Below are 17,996 nucleotides of genomic sequence, written 5' to 3'. Positions count from 1 at the left end.
ACAAATCAGTTCTGATATGTAAGCTGTAAACACTATCTTAAAAGCTTTGTAAATGGCTTTCATCAACTCTGACTCCCATACTTTTCAAATCACAGTTTTTGAGTCACATTTTTACTTCTCAGACTAGGAAAAGGCAAATCTTGCCAAGGACAGAATCCAAAGCACAAACAACAGTTTTCCATAACAGCAGCACCATCCCAGTTGTCTCTGTACTTAAGTTCAGCTACTGTCCCTGCTTTCCATGCTCTGCCTAGTTCCCTCACCAGATACAGCTGCTCTCTGGAAACCACCAACAGCAAAGCTGCAAGCCATGAAGATTTCAAAGCTTTCCTTAAATCCTAGCATTTTGAAGCAAAGGTCTGACCAACCAAGAGAACTCACCTCTGACTGTGAGGAGACTCAACTTCACTCACTTCTCCCCGCATTAAATAAAATTTCTGTCCCAATTACAACAGATGTAAACACATAACATTTCTGTATAGAGGTGTTAATTCTCTCTCTAAAAACACCCCTGTTGAAACCACCACAGAACAAACCCCGAAAGAACAGATGGAAGAAATGGATACTAACTCTACAGACCAGCCTAAAACAATTGTGGTGGGAAGGGCTGTCACTCCTCTCAGAGCAGCACCAATCTCTCTATTCTCTATCTACTGCACAAATGAAGATCTAATATATTTTTACTGCCTTTTTTCTCTCTAAAGACAAAAAGGAACTTAAATTACTTGTTGCAAGCAAACCACCTTCTACAGACACATAGCCATTTTGAATGGATAAAGATGTTTTCAAACGCATAATGAAGCAAAAGAACTCTTCCTGAAGGAAAAAAAACATTAAGTGCACAAAAAGGAGGCAGCAGCAGGAGGCTGAATCACAAAGCAGCACAAAGAGACAGTACCACATATGTACCCACAAATGTGCAAGTGTGCATGTGCTTGCCAGAGCAAGCTTCTAATCCTGGAACCAAATGTCTGATTTAGGATAGAAGAAAGTTAGGAATACACAATGACACTAATCCCTCAAGAACACGTGACACACTTTCACACACATATCTATTTTTATTCAACACTAGATGACTTCAAAGACAAGACAACTGTTTGAATTAGTTTATGGCAGGGCAAGCAGCTTGGCATACTTCAGATACAGTAAGTATTTATAAAAAAGACATTGCTGCCATAATATCAGATTGGTAAGTGGTAAAATGACCACATCATGATAAGAGCAAAGCCCAACTGTCTGTATTTGTTAGTAAAAACACTAACAAATTAGAGGAATGGAACCCCATGATTCAGAGAGTCTTTTTTTTCCTTGTATTTGTAGAATATGAGATTTCAGATCTACAGGGGAAAAATATTAACAAAACAATGAGTATTGGAATGTGCAATTCCTCAAAGCACAAATTAAAAAACCTAAGTCCATGTAATGCCCATCATTTCATGTTTGAAGCCAACTATTTTGAAGAAGGAAGTCAATAAAAGAAACTTCAGGACATTACAATCAAGCAAACTTAATGTCCAATATACTCAACTTCTGCATTTTTTTTAGGACAAAACCAATTTTCTTTCTAAAGGTCAGAAAAGAAAGCTATAGCAAATATTTACTCTCTCATATATCTAAGGCAATTTAAAATTATGTCCTTTTATATATTTTTTCCTTTTCCACTATTACTGTTGATGTTTGTATATGCCCAGATGCCCTGAACTACCATTTCAACTACAAATGAAAAGAGATAGAAAAAAGCACAGTAATTCAGGCTATACTGCAGCTGCAAAATCATGTATTTGCAGTCACAGCCAGTTAGACACCTAGATAGGTGCATCGTCTGCACATTCAATAAATTGGAAATATTTGCAAAACTGTAATTGCCTATGTAGCCCAATCCAATGATGGGCTTTGGATTCTTCAATAAATTATGACATTGAACCATAAAGTTTAAAAATAGAGCATATATTTTATAAAATCCCTCATAGTTTTATTCTAACAAGCTTAGAAAACTGTGACCTGAAACTTCAAGGAACAAAAATCTTAGTAAAGACAAGACACACATGAAACAGTAAGAGAAAACACAGTCTTACAAGGGAAATACCAATTATACCATAAAGTTACATATTAAATTCTGAGAAAGTGATGAGGGTTTGTATCATCAAAACAGAATACGTCATTACCTTACAGTGTTTTTCTACTGCTCTTTCTGCATAATACAGTTTGTTGTTCTAGAAATTAAGGAAATGGCAAAGGTTCCCAAAACCAGCTGTACCATATTTTTTTCCTAACTTGCATGTATGACTGGGATTTTTGTTGGTTTTGTTTGTTTTTTTTGGTAACAGCAGAAAAATTTTTGTGAAAAACAAGGACATGGCAATTCTTTGGCAACTTATTAATGTATACTGAGTAGAAAACCCTATTGAATATTTGCTCACATCTAATTCAGTCCTCATTCACATAATGTTCAACTTTCAGAACACTTATTAAGAGCACAATGGGATCTATATACAGCTTTTAGCTATAAAAACTTGTTACTATACAAAAGGCATTTGAAGTACTACTACACTGCATTACACTGCACTTGAAAATATTTTTTTTTGTATCAAGGAAAAAGAAAGCCAAATCCTGAATTCAAAATGCCACTTGTGATCCAGTGCAAACACCTTTTGCCTGCAAGAATATCCACTACAAGCTGTATTTATTATTTTATTGCAGTATGAGTGAGATGACCTCCACAGGACATGAGAGTACGATGGGCACAGTACAGATTGGAAACCCATTTATTAGGATATCATGTTTGAAAATCTCTGACGATCACTGCAATGCAAAAAAAATGAATGGGGAAAGAAACAGAGGAGCAAATATAATTAATGTTATTAATTAATAATTAATGTTATTAATGAATATGGGGTGAACTACGGTGCACTTTTTTTAAAAAACTCAAGGCGATCAACTTAATTATGTGACTGGCTATGAGAAGCAAGTACCAATTATATCTAACTGGACAGCTCAATATTGACATCTCCTCAAAGGTGAGGAACCATCAAAGAGTTGAACTGTTTGGTTAACAAGTACTAAAGCCACAGAACAGCAGCACAGAAGTGGGACTCTGAATTTAGCAAAGAACCCATTAGCGTAGATTAATGATGTTTTAGTTTCCAGTTCTCCATTTAGTGTAATAATTACTGACTTCAGAGATGGAAAGACAGATATTTTTCATATTTGCATTACGTTTGAAATAGATTTTGAGAAACTTTTTTATATTCAGACTTAGAAAAGGTAAGGGTAATTTTACTACTTCTTTCCCTGTAAAATTTATAGATATTTGAAAGTGTAATCAATAACAACCCCCAAAAAATACCAAACTGGCTAAGTTTCATGCATGGCAGCACAGCTGTGCTCGTCATGAACCAGGTATGTTTGGTGTTTTTCACCATTTGTTTCAAGATGGCTTCACATCTCTAACTACCAGAAAGATAATGCTACACTTTAAATACCAGATATTGTCACAGCTGAGAACACACAGAAAATGGTCCCTGAGTGATGAGTCTGTTTGCAAGGTAAGCATATACAAAGTTAGGACTGCGGTCAAATTTGAGAGTTAAGTGTCACTGTGACTGGGGGATGTTCACTTGGTCTACACTGGCACAACAGCAGTTCATGTCTACTCTGACAAAGCATTCAAAACCACTGGAGACATGAACTTCCATTTCTGCACACTGAAAATGCAAAACACACTGATTACTCCTCTTACCACCCTCCAGGCTATTGGATACAGTGGATAACCAGATGTGCTATTAGACAAAGACACAGATGAGTATTATAGGATGGTAGCACAATCTTTCTCCACACGATTTTCTAATTTGAAAAGATGTACTCATACATTGCAGTTCAGCACTATATAAGGAGGGCACAACACAAACTATTGACAGGAGACCTGTTTACCATTTACGGGAGCAATAGCAAAATCCCAATCCTATAGAAGACATTACTTCTGTCTCAAATGCCAACACTGGATTATAAACAAACATATTAGTAGATTCTGAACTGATTCAAGCCATATATCACTCAGTTTCATCAGAAAAGCAAAATACTTAGAACAAGACAACAAAAAAATCAAAACAAAGATCTGCTCAAAGTGGAAGCTTAAATGTCAAGCTGTGATTGAATAAACAAGTGCCTGGTGTTGGAATTGCTAAAATTAGGCACACAGAGGACAGGCCTGTGCAGGATGAGGGCACAAGTCTACAGTTACACACCAAATAAAAAGCTTAGATGTACTCACTGAACTCTTGCTTTGTCACAGATGACACTCTTTACAATGAAGCTGTTGTATGTATGCACTGAGAGGTGCCAGACACCAAACCCTTTAAAGATTTTTATTTATCCCTCATCAGAAATTAATTTTTCCATTGTAAAATATGTATCTAATAACACACTACTTTTTATGAATATCTGTCTATATATATATCTATATCTATGTATTTAAGCCACAGAAACCAGGAATAGAGCTGCATTTAAAAGTTTTTAAATAAAATTTTACAAGTATCTGTGGAGTGGAGATATTTATAGAGCAGCATTAAATAATAACTGTATGGCCAGAATAATTAGTAACATACAAACTTTTATCCTAGTTATACTCTAGAAGTCGACACCTTATTTTATTATATACTAGATGGGTGGAAATGAATGCACGTATTTCCAAGACACAAAACTGAGGTCCTTTGGTTAGCTAGCCTGAGTTACAAATTTAGGCAGCAGCATCTAGGCCAATATTGCAATGTTGATACAGGTTTACACTCGAGGGTTTGTATTTTTCAATCAATTTTCTTTTGTATCTTTCATGTTAGTAAGGAGAAAACCCAAAAATTCTCTTATTTTAAGTTTAGAGTAGATGAACAGAACCCAGAACTGGAAGGGAAATGGAAGTCATCTGTCCAGCAGTCTAACCAGAGGCAGAATTCAAACATACCAAAATAGTTGCTGCCTAATGTATGTCTAAACTGCTCTTTAAAACTTCCTAGGATGGAAAAGCTAAAGTCTTCCCAGAGGATCTGTTTTCCTAGCTACAATGTCTTTGCTCCATTGGTTACACAAACAAACAAACGAACAAACAGTATCTGCATTTGCACAGGTGATGAAACAGAGAAGATCATGATGGGACTTGCTTGATGCCACACTAAAGAATGGCAGATTAAGGAATCTAATAGCTTATTCCCAAACTGTGTCACTGTACTGCATGGCCTTCATCCTGAAACATTCTAAAGTCCCTTGGATTCTACTGCTTGCTCATACCCACTGTAATTTACAGTCACCTTTGGGGTCTAATGTAGCAAGTGTTTAAAAGGAGTCCAACACTGGTTTGTGTTACAGAAGAAAAAGATTATTCTACCATAGGAAAATCTAACTACTCCAGTATGGAATTTAATCAGAACATAATCTTTCAAGTTACAGTACTCTTGTTAATATATAAGACTTTAAAAAAAAAACCACAGTAATTTGAAAGATAGTTCTCTAAGTGCTGTTAACACAGTATGTGCAGAGATAATTGGCACCCACTCGGAAAATACTATCACCTGCTGGAAGTGCCACCTGAAGCTGCTTCAGTATCTGCAGCATTCTTGGATTTTCACAAAAAGTAAGAGGCTCAGCTCTATTTAGCATGTGATACACATCTAGCCTACACGCAAATATGGAATAAGAGGAGCTTCACTGCTTTAACACATTTAGTGAGTAGTCTAGGCAACATGAAAGAAAAGCTATAAATAAAGAGATACATAAGTTCTTAAACTACAGCTAGAGGGGAGAGAAGACATAGGACTTGCCTTCAAGATGCTACTCCTTTCTTCTAGTTCAAGAGATTAATAAAGATATTACAAGGAAGGGAAGCAAGGGAAAGGGAGAAGTTTGAAAGGCAAAGGAAGGAAATTAAGTACCTGTAATTTTTCAGAGACAAAGCAGAAAGTTTGTGCGCACATGCGAACAGGTTATGCTGTTAGCAAATTCCAGTGATAAGTTATATACATCAAGACTATAAAAAGTATATGGAAAAGACAAAAGCCTATTAGATCCCAGGAGCGAAAAGTAGAAGTTGATTGTGGGGGTTTCTCCCCGAGGGCGAGCAGAGTGTCAACAGTCTTTCGAATGTGACGAATATCCGACTGCAGGATGTCATACGGAGAGCAGAGGTCAGCCTATCCCGAAGGGCAGCCATTAGAACAGAAAAAGAGTGCAAAAAATTAAAAATACAAAAATAGAAAGATTTGATAAATAAATTATCACAATATTCTAGCATAAACATGTAGGAATAGTTTCTTCCTAGTATTGCCTTAGTCACTAGACATCCCAGCTTTCTTTTATTTCCTCTAAATACTGAAGCTATCATATAACATCAGAATGTTAAGACAGAAGAGCTCAAGCCTTCTAATCCTTCCAAAATTGTGCCCAAGTTCACAAGGGTGAGGAAGTGCGTGTGATCCGCTCGTTTCAATGAGGTCTGCACACCTTTGTCCATCTGGGCCTTATTCAAATGCTTAAATGGAACCAACTGAAACAACTAACTTTAAAATAGCAAACAGTGGGTTAGAAAGCTGTTAAAAGCACAAGAAGCAGCAATATGAAGTACAAAGAAAAAGTACTTACAGAAATCATTAGAAGTATGCAAAATTCTCTAATATAGTAATCTAAAACTTGGTATTCAAATATCACCTCAAATGGTACCCAGGAACAGAAACTCAAAAAGGCATTGTAGCACTAACTATACTTAATTTTAATAAAGTTTCTAAACTGAAGCATTGGACACTAAATTTCTTATGTAGCATTTTTTAAATTATTAGCAGGTTAGATCCCCATACCTTTTTTGAAAAGTATCAATGACTTGATGTGGCAACTTACTCTGGACTAGCTATACAATATGAAGTGCAATATGTAATAGTAGTAATATATTCACACAATATTTAACATTTAAATCAAACCAAGCAACACTAGTACTTGCAAAATGCAATCTAAGATACACCATTTTACATTGTAAATAAGGCCTTACTGAGATAATGAATACTTACTGAACAAAATTATATGCAGTAAGAGTTTGAGACAACACTGCTCCTGTGGAAGCTTTTCAGTCTCACTTACTTAATAAACTGAGAGTACACCAAATAAACCAAGACATGGAAGTTCAATGTCTGTTTTCTGTTAGTGCAGTTTCAAGCTCCAGTTTTAAATAAATTAAACTTTAAAATATTTTAAATGTCTTTCTACCCTGAAAAGTGGCTAGTGAAACTGGAAGTCAAAACTGTCATTCATACACAAATTAAATAGTGACACTTTTTTGTTTTACTTATGCTTACCATGAGTGGTTCTAGCTTTACCAGCAGTCAAAAGCTGCAAAATTTTCTTACTTAGGCCAGCAGATACAGAGCAGGGAACCAACCTGCCTAGCAAGAGCACTTTTCTGCAGTCCTTTTCCAGAATTTTTTAACTCAAAACTCTAATGTGATAATAAACTTCAGTGCAATTCTGTTATTTTTTAAGAGTATGAAAACTCACAGACAGCACAAAACATGCTGATCTTGTTTAAAAATGGGATAGATTTAGTACTCTATTTGAGAACACCTACATCCACAAGCTGCTTACCACAGAAACAAGTTTTAGTGCAAACTATTCATGACTACCAACTACATAATATAATGAATTTATACCAAAGAAGCCAATAAACTCAGTAAATGGTGAATTCATTTTGGAACAACATCCAAGACTCAATTCCTAGTTACTGCAAATACATACCAAAAGTAAATATCTAAGATACATTCAATTTATACTTTAAAAATAAAATGCCAGACCTTTATAACAAGGACTTTTAAAATTTTTTTGTCCAAAAAACCCTAAAAACAATGCCAACAGTCCCTATTGCAGTCAAATGGAGAAGGGAGTAATTTCAGACTTTAGAGACTGAGAGCTGGTAATAGGTTGACTTTTTACAGATACTGATAAAGTTGCTAATCCAAGATTAACATCCTAAGCAGCATAAGGAGAAGCCAAAGCATACAAAAACAGCCAACACATGCAAAAAGAACTTTCTACAGAAACTGCCATGATGTGTTTTAGTTAAATTCAGTGAAGCTTGGGAAAGCCTTGGGAAAATCCACTTTTGTGTGTTCTGTGATGATGGATAACTTAGTATTATATTCACACCATATAATGTAAAATATTTATATTTGATGTATTTTAGATTTCTGTAATGTAACTGTAGATGAAAAATATAAATCTTTTCTAAAACAGCAGAAGTATTTCCACTTATTGCACTGATATTGTGCAATAAAAATACAAAACTAAAACATAACATCATGAAATAGTGAAAAAGCACATGACCTCCATAAAAGTTATCACCCATCAACCCATCTATGACAAACACTGCCCCTCTCATTTAGGGAACTGAAATTATTGCTAGTAAGAATGACAAAGATACACCTATTTAATAATTACTTTTATGGACTGACATGTTACGTCTATGAAGCTGTATGATTAAATCATAGAGCTGTCAATCATGCACACATAATAAACACAGTAAGACAGAAATGTGACAGCAAAAGTATAACCAGCTGTTTGTGTGCACAAACCACCCTCATTCTGCATGCCCCTGCAGTGACTGAAAACAGAGAGCATTTCAGAACTGACCTCCTCGGACGTACACTCTGGTAAAAAAAGTCAAAAGTTTGCAGAAGTGCATTAAAGAAAGAAATCTATAGCACATATGCACTATACCCAAAACATAAATGAAAGTAACCTCAGAACTCTGCTTTCAGGGCTGTAATTGAGAGTGTATTGAACCACTTAACTCCATACCGTAGACCAAACAGTATCCATTACTGAGTCCGGAGGGACAAGGTGGAGAAATGAGTCATACCTGATAAAACTCACTGCAACTTCATGGGTATCTCATGATGAAACTATGGAGAAGTAACTGATTATGTGAAGTGATTAGAAAACAAGCATAAGTGGCAATGATAATATACCTTGCATTAAACTGAAAAGCATGACTAGCATGACTACCAGTTGAACTAACAGGTGGATAGAAGGTAAAACACTTTACAGTCACTGCCTGGCTGCCTCCTTTACTTTGTTTTGCTACTTTTAGAATACAAAAGTCTCCTGTTTTGTTTTCTCTATTATTGTTTTACTTAATTTGCAATTCCTACATGAACTCAAGTCACACTGATTTTTAGAATAATCCTGTCTGACATTGCCACATAGTAGATCTCATTATCAGAGTAGAGGCTGACACGCAGTATTAGGTCACATTTGCAGGACTCTAAAGTCACTCAGAAGGGGCACAAATAAACCTTTCATAGTCTGCATCTTTGTACGATGATATGAGATCCAAAAAGCCATTCCTTATCATCATCCTCTTTTTTGCTCAATATGTTTACACAATGTAAATGACTGAACATTTAAGCGATATGGCTGAAGTGTCCCATTCCTACCCAAGGTATTATTTGTCACACTAAATCATGCTGCATCATTGCTGACGTGCTGGAACACAGACACTGGAATGTTTGGCTGTGAAAGATTTCATTTTATCACTACCATTTACAAATAGAAATTACCATTCTAGTAGTAATCACGATAACTTCAGTCTACCCTTTTTTTAAACTTTATGACAATCAATACAGTATGTTACGTGGGGAAAGTCTTTCTTTTTCTTTTCAAAAAGATAAATTGTATTTCTCTGATCTGACCCCATAAAGGGTCAAAATACACTCAAGTGCCTAAACTGTTAAGAGATTACATTAGTGTAAGCTGAATACCATAAAAATTAATTCGTGTCTTTGTATAAAGCTAATTTCACAGACATTGAAAAGATTTAATTTTCTTTTTCAAAAAATGCCTAGAAGATCCTATTTCTGGTACCCTTATTTGTTCATAACTGAGAACCAGAAAAAATGCAGACCAAAACTTGTAACTTTTGTCTTTCAAACATATTGCATGTACAGCTTTGTTTTGGTCTAAATCTTACTTATAGTAAAGTATCATTCAACCCACCACAAATCAAGTATTTTTAACTTTTGAAAGGAGTAGTACTGGTTAACACTACTGAAATTGCATAATACCCTGTAATATGGATTACAGGAGTAACACCTACCAAGAATAAAAACTCAAGTTTAATTAACTTATTAATTTTCAGGTTGAAATAGGAAAGTCTACATCCTTGCTCCCAGTATGAATGCTGATTTGCCAATGACAAGTTGAAGAAATCTGCATGAATATTTTTGTCTTTATTTACATATATTGTTACTGGTTTCTGAAAGAGCAGTTGTAAATAAAATACTTCCATAACTTCACATACAAGGTAATGTGATGATAATTCACTCTTCTGACAATTTTTAATATCTCTGGCATGAGATGTCACTAGAAAGAGAAAAACAGCAATAGAACCATTACATTTGACTCTTTGGGGGGCCACACTTCCACGCAAAAGAGAAGTAAAAAATCCAGGTTTATTTTTCAAACCCACAAAGTATGAGAGGGTGGGTGCAACATGGATGAACTGAGTAAGCAGTTAGGGTGGTATTACTGGTGGGTTCATGTGACATTAACAATGCAAATCCAGTGAATGGCACAATCCAAGTACTGTATGTCACTGAAAAATGCAGCAGGACCTCAGCCCTGCTGAGGTAAATTAGGTAATGTGATGGGTTTTAGTTAACAATGTAAAATAAAGTATTCTTTAGCAATTTTCTAAGAGACAAAGATTGAACCTTTTCCTTATACAACTCCTGAGGGGCACAGCAGACATTTTCTGAATCTTCATGCTTTCAGATACTTACCTGCCAACATCCCTTTCTCACATCAAACAGAAAACTTGTTTTGTCTCAAAAAGTGGTTTAAGAGGTTCACTGATAAGGTGCTACAGCAAAGCCTAGTGGCAAAACTGGACACAACTTGATTGTTCTGCAATTCTCACACTTTTGATAGCCTCCTGCTGCAGCCAGAGCATTGCTCTTTAGTTTCTTATTAAGGGTCAGACCTCAAACCTCCCTTTTGGCCTGTGATCCAGCACATTCCTTCGGCACACAACCAGAAGCATCATGTGGCTGTTAACAGAAATCGATTTCAATGTGTTCCCCACAGTATTGTAATTCTCACCTGGCAGATAATTGCTTTCAGAGTCTTCTACATACCAGTCATTATAAAGAGACACTGATGTTCCTCAATTTTGGCTTTTCAATTCGTTGGTTAAGATGCCAACTCCTGACACTCAGTGTGACACATTTAGATAGCAGCTGCATTGTTCTACATTTGTATGAAATTTCCCAGGATCATTCTGGGAAAGTAATTTTGATCCAAAAATTGAATGCTGAAAACCACAGAAGGAAGAGACCATGCACATCAGCACAACAGAGCAATTACTTAGCTATTTTCTTATTTTCATTTTACATGACTAAACAGGAAATTTTTCCAAACCTGTGGAGTTCAAGAAACAGCATGTACTCTATTCCTTAAATAACTGAAAACAAACCAACACAAATTAAGACCATTTAAAATCCTTTCCAAACCCATGCAGCAGAATTTCAAGTCAATTCTCAAGAACTAGACATAGGCTCAAGTACCACAGAAAAGCCCAATACCTACAGGTATGTAAGGACCCAAAAGTAGAACCCATCACTTTGCCACATAAGGTGCTTGTTTTAAAAAAGAAGCCATTCACTGCACTGCTTTTCCTGGTTTCTCCAGAGATAGTTAGGCACTGCACAGCTCATCAATCTGAAGCAGCATGAGCACGCCATCTGTAGTTCCTTAAAAACTTTGACAGCTGACTGTCACACTCACTATTACACAACTTTGCATTCTTAATCCACGTCCCTGCAACACACAGCAAAGTTCTAGCATCTACCAGCTAGTTCCACAATGTGATGTGTTTTCACAAAATATAGCAAATTTTGCAAATATACATTTGCAAATTACCAATGGCTAATCAAACAAAATATGCTCAGAGTTCTTAAAAGCTACTGTAAGTTTAGAATTGCAAGCAATTCATTTAATGTTTAAGTACATGAGTTTTCCCCTCAAAAGAAGCTAATGCTTATTTAGATACACAAAGATGGTTAGTTTACCAATCAGACTCATAAGATGCGGCTTTGTGCCCAAGCCTCCATGCAACTCTTCAGCAAATAAACTTTAATAATTTTTTTTTAAATCCTAAAGAGTTCAACAGCAATTTTGATGAAAGGATTAAAAAGGAGGGGTAATAAATGTACAAAAAAAATATTTCTCCAGAGGGCTTACTTATAGAAATCCAAAATCAAAAAGAATGAAAGATTTCTGAAAGATCTCACAATATCAGTGAAAACAGATCTTAGCCTTTTCTTTCCCAAAAGGCTACAGCCAGGAAAATCTGACCTGTATTCTATTCACTAATAATTTATGATGCATCAGAAAAATTATGACGTGGCTTAACAAATTGTCCATGTCTAGAAGTCCACAACAATGAAATTTTCATCTTCTTGGAAGTGAAATTTTACCTTTAATATTAAATCATTCTAACATAATAAATTACATAACTACAAGAACTAAATGAACCATTACAGCTTCAGAGACCCAGCCATTACACTGAATTGTCAAATTAAATTTCTGATGAACCATTCACTGGAACTGTAAGAAAGTCTCCCCCTCAAAATTCCTACAAATAGCAAAAATGATTTGTCACTTTTGCTATCCTCCAAATCAAGTGCTAAAATATAGATAAAACAAAGAATTGAAACTAGAATTCTTTCCCAATATGAAATCTTGCATTACCATCTGCTCTCCAAGGGGATGGTGATGGAAATCACACAAAATATCTTTACATTTCAGCATTCTTGAAACAGATGAAAAAGAACTCAGCCTTCATTATACTGTCATATGTAGGCACCAATGTGAAAATACATAATGCAATTCTCCCGTGTTCAGTTTAAAAGACCTTATGTAACACTTTACCTTCTTTTGAGGGTCACATATTTGAAATTTAACCTTTCCTTAATAGGTTCTTATAAACCATAAGGGAGTCTTTGAAATAATCCCAATGCAACTGCAGTATTCATTACATTAGTTATGAAGATGAGAATAAATTACATGATGAGTGATACCATTCTTAAATGAAAATCAGTAAACACCAAGCACTGCAATTTCCCTGTTTCCAACTACTTATAACTACATGATAGAATCTTACACATACGTGCTTTCCATACTTAACATACAATGCTTTTCTTCAAATCAATGCAGAAATATTTCAATACAAGAGATGAGGCTGTTATTAGTCACCAATGCATAGAGTAAAAAATTGTAACATTGTAAAAACATTGTACACATTGTAAAAATTAACATTGTAAAAAATGAAAATGTTGCAAAAAAGATAAAATTAAAAAGGATGAAGTTCATATTCTAAAGGCATAAGGTAAAAATGCAGTTATGTTGTGCAATGAAAAAAATTACCAAGCTTTTGGCAACTTATAGAATACATTATCATAATTCCTTATTTATTTTCCATAGCAAAAAAAGAGATAATTAGAGATAATAGCGAATTACTCTTTTGAGACAACACCTGCAATTTTTAAGTACTATGAAATAAGCCATTTAAATTCACTAAAGTAGTAATAAATCACATTATTTAGCTCAGTTTTTAAATTCTGTGTCTTTATTGCTAAAAACCTGTAGTTCATAAAATTATCCTTCAGCCTTCATGTAATTAATGTATTTTCACTTTTGAACATCTAGAAATTATGGACTTAATTAAATTACCTCTGGTATTCCCAGTTTTCTACATGCATCCAAAAAGTTTTCCACGTTTCTCCTGCATTTGGCCATGCTAAGTTTAGGCTGTAGAACAGAAAAAAAAAATCATTTATGGCAAAAGAAGTCATGAAGAACAGACTTAACTGTAATTAAGAGGCTCACACCTTTTAAATAGTTTATGTACTCACAAATTTATACTAGCTATACGCAATATTAACTTCTGTGAAGAATCAATGTCCTATTTCTTTAGAATCTCAAACATTTCTACAATTTGTCTAAACTCAGGACTATTCACCAAATACTTACAGAAGTATCATGTTACTAAAAAGAAAAACCAAAACCCGAACTCCTCACTATTTTAGTTTCTCAATATCAGATGTGAAATAACTGTAATTCCTGAATATTCACTTAAACCAAGAATTCACTGTAGTAGCAAGGAATTCAAAGAACTAATTTGCCAGGCTAAACTAATTTGAAGGCTGTTTCAAGGAAGAGAAAATCAATATAAAGTTGAAATAAATTAAAAAAAAAATTAAAATATGTGCATTTTGTTACAGAAAACACCAGGAGATATTTATTTTTAAAAATCAGCATGAGAAGTTTTTTTCCCTTGAAATTTGAAGAATTTCAAGTTTGTATATTTTGGCAATGTCATATTTTTACCAAAGACAGAAATTATTTTAAGTCAAGGAAGAGCAAAAGAAATTCCAATGGAGTATCTGAAAAAAGTATCTTTTTCTTAAATCTGTCTTCTTGAAAGTTCTTACAGATTGCCTCCAAAATCCACCACGGTATTCTCAGAATCAAGTATCAGAGTGTACATGGCAAACTGTTACCAAAATGTACATTAAAGAGAAAAAAGGCAAATAGTCTGAAAACACACAAAACCTCTTCAGAACCAGACTGTTACCAGAAACCTGGAACAATTATCTATAAAAGAAATAATCAGAGAAAACACAATAGTGTTTTTTTAAGTTTTAGTAAGTGCACACAGTTTATGTCCTGTAATCTTCAGGTCCTTAGATTTAGGTAAGCCAATATTAAATCACAACAGTGCAGGTTTCTGTTCTGTCTGCAGGTAAAAGGAATCACCTCTACAATAACCCAACAGGACAAATATACTAATAACTGTTTTAAGCGATTTAGTAGCATGACATCTGCTAAGCCATACACCGCTGAAGCCAACCTTACTTTTTTTCAATCAACAGAGGACAGGCTAGTTTTCTTTTTTAAGGGTGTACTAGAATGAAAACTTGTAATCAAAGCATTTCATACTGTTCTGAACAGAAATGCCATTATGAAAATACCTGATCTTGTTGCTAGATCAGGGACAAGGCAGGATAATTTTGTTCATTTATAAATGTCCTTGTATATATGCACACATATATCCAGACAATACATAAAAATGTATCATATATTAAAGGTAATGAACATTTGCATTTGCTATCATACAAATGTAGCCCTTAACAGCAAAGATCTTTCATTGAACAGTAACATGGTTTATGTACCCAAATATCATTTGGGAATGAAACAGTAATCAGTAAAACATTTCCGTGTAGCAAGAAACATGCAACTTACTACTGCTGGTGAGGGTACATGAATGCTCCCGACAGACCGAGGGCGCACGTGATTGACTAAATGGCACAGAACGACACCATCCATCAGAGCCGAGCCCAGGTCTTCGGGCAAACAGATCTTCAGTCTCGTTTCTATGTTCTGCAAAGGAACAATGCAGGCACACTTTGACACAGAAATGCATGAATGGGACAAAAAGGGAATAAATACCCTCATCTCCCATGCTGTAAGCACATAGCCAGATTTGGAGTTTTTATTACTAAAAAACCACAATTCCTTTATATAACTAATTCTTTAGAAACTAAACCACAACCTCCTTTATGCCGGTCATTCAGCTACATAAACTTCCTTAAATGAACTCAACACTGCAATGCTGCTGGCACAATATGCAACTATTTTTATACAGAGAGGTATAAAAACACATCTTCATGCAATTAGTCATGTGACTGAACTGTATGTGACTCCTTCCTTTTACCATTCCCCCAAGTCTTCTACTTATCCATCTTAAATTTTCTTTATCAGCTGAAAATTGAAACAGAACTACATTGTGTTAATGACTGAACAAGCAAAGAACAAAAGGCAATCTTTCCCTAGTATCCTAAAAATTACTCAGGAAGCTTTAGAGTAATCAGAAAAATAGGTAAGAGAAGGCAAAACATTCAGATGTAAAAGAGAAATTCTGGATAGACATTAAGAAAAACAGAAGTCTCAACAAACAGAATTTGATATTGCAAAATAAAATACTTTTGAAAATACTTAAGTATTAAAAAAACCCCAAACCAAATAGATTGTTATGTACGATGAGTTTCCTGAACTGTGCACCAATCTTGAAAACATTCCAACTCTACACTTAGAGATAATTACTCCCCAATATCTTTAAACAGATATTGCTTAGTTGAACCTCTAAATGTCATTACTCTCTATTAATATCTTACCTCAACCTATATTGGTTGAATATGAAAATCTATGAATAGATAATTCTTTTTAGAATAAAGGAAGTAGGTTGGAAGAGATTTTTGGAGGTCACAGTCTAACAAATTTGAAGTGACACCCAAGCCCTGGTTAGTTAAGTTTTAGATATCTGCAAGGACAGAGAGCCCTCAAAATCTCCAAGCAACTTTATTCAGTGTTTCATTGCCCTTATGGCAAAGAATTTTCTCCTTATAACTATTTGAAACATCTTTCTCTGCAATTTATGCCACTGTTTTTCATGGGTTCACTGTAAATCTTTGAAAAGCCTGGCTTTACACCTTCTCTTTTACTATCCTTCAGGCAGCTGAAGATGGTCACATGATATTCTCAGCACTCTAAAGCAAGAAATCTAATCTAAAGAAATCTAGCTCTTCACTTCTTCCTCATACATCCTTTATTTGGGTAGCCTCACCATGAAATAGCCTCCACTGAAGCACTCTGGGGTTTCATTATATTTTCCCATTTTTTTCTTTTGCTAGACACACTACTCAAGTACTTGCATGCAGGCTTCACAAGTGCAAACAAGTGAGTGCATCATGTTCACTAATACAATGTTTCATTTTCACCTTGGTTTAATTCACAAATCAGAAAATTTTAGTAAATAAGTACATAAAAGAATACATTTTGTTTTTCCAAAACCTGTTACAAAAAGATTATATAAAGTTAATGAAATAAAAATGTATTTGTTAGAACACTAATTTGTCTGCTGGAAGACTACTCAGCATAGACCAGGGTATGCTTTTTATAGGAGCACAGTGCATCTACAATACTAACTCAAGGCCATTTCATGCTAGAGTTCATGGCTCTGTGGAATCTCACTACATGCTAACTTACTACTAAACAATTCAAAAGCAAAATTTACTAATATATGTATTTATTGAATAAAGTACAAACTTAATAATTTATATGTTCTGGGCTATTTTCTTGTGCAATACATAATCAAATGCTCTGGTGGTAACTAATGTCACTAAAGGACTCAGTATATCTAAATAAGTTTTATTAATTTGAAAATCTCACTTTGTGTTTTCAAACACAGTCAGTCTTCTAGCTGATTGACTTGTAATCAAACTGCTCACAAGAAACAAAATAATTTGCATTCCAGGACATGATATTTCAGGGTGAGAGTGAAGAAGGACAGTGAGTGGAGCTAAAATGTAACACATTAAAGCAGCATTACTGGTAAGACCCAATACTGTGTAGAGACATCCTTATTACTTCTCCACAATCACACCTGACACAGTGAATAACCTTGTTCTACTTTTCATTATGAGGATTAATTGAACTAATGCACAAGGCAAGAATCTTGTGGAAATTATCTGTGATCATTTTTAGGAATTTGGGGGCTTGCTATACACTTGTGGTAACCCTTCTTTAACTCATTCAAAGAAATGTTAAAAAGCTGCGCTGGTGCTGCTGAACAGACTAGGCTCAGAAACTACCAACTACTGCAGTTTGTTACTGCTACTTCCCCATTACCGCATTTTCTTCCCCACTGCCAATATGTCTGTCTCATCTAATTCCTGCATCTTGTCCTTTTGGCATCATTCAGGTTTAAAATTGATACTACACTACATTCTATCAACTATGCCAAATCTTTAACAAGACCTGTTCCACTAAAAAAAAAAGAAAAATCAGCAGGGCAAAGTTAGGTTAATTCATACTTAGAACAGGTGAGTGCCTGAGGTAAGACAATGCAA

At 34.9% G+C, this 17,996-nt stretch overlaps 1 protein-coding gene across 8 annotated transcripts in view; it reads right to left on the bottom strand.

Moving 5' to 3' along the window:
* LRCH1 (leucine rich repeats and calponin homology domain containing 1) overlaps positions 1-17,996 on the bottom strand; it is a 115,110-nt gene that overhangs the window by 4,483 nt on the left and 92,631 nt on the right. For 5 of the 8 annotated variants that reach the window (XR_005628290.1, XR_005628291.1, XR_005628293.1 and 2 more), the window contains 3 exons: positions 15,331-15,468; positions 13,759-13,836; positions 5,922-6,179 (listed from right to left, as the gene is read on the bottom strand). Coding sequence is in view for 3 of the 8 variants with exons in the window: in XM_039716573.1 (XP_039572507.1) it covers positions 13,759-13,836; positions 15,331-15,468 (216 nt within the window). In the remaining 5 variants the exon portion in view is untranslated. The remainder of the gene's footprint in view (positions 1-5,921; positions 6,180-13,758; positions 13,837-15,330; positions 15,469-17,996) is intronic. The other 3 variants (XM_039716573.1, XM_039716574.1, XM_039716575.1) reach the window with 1 other exon arrangement.

The sequence above is a fragment of the Passer montanus genome, unplaced genomic scaffold (assembly GCF_014805655.1).
Source record: "Passer montanus isolate IOZ18808 unplaced genomic scaffold, ASM1480565v1 scaffold36, whole genome shotgun sequence".
In the NCBI taxonomy this organism is placed as follows: domain Eukaryota; kingdom Metazoa; phylum Chordata; class Aves; order Passeriformes; family Passeridae; genus Passer; species Passer montanus.
This window is presented reverse-complemented; position numbering and strand designations above follow the sequence as displayed.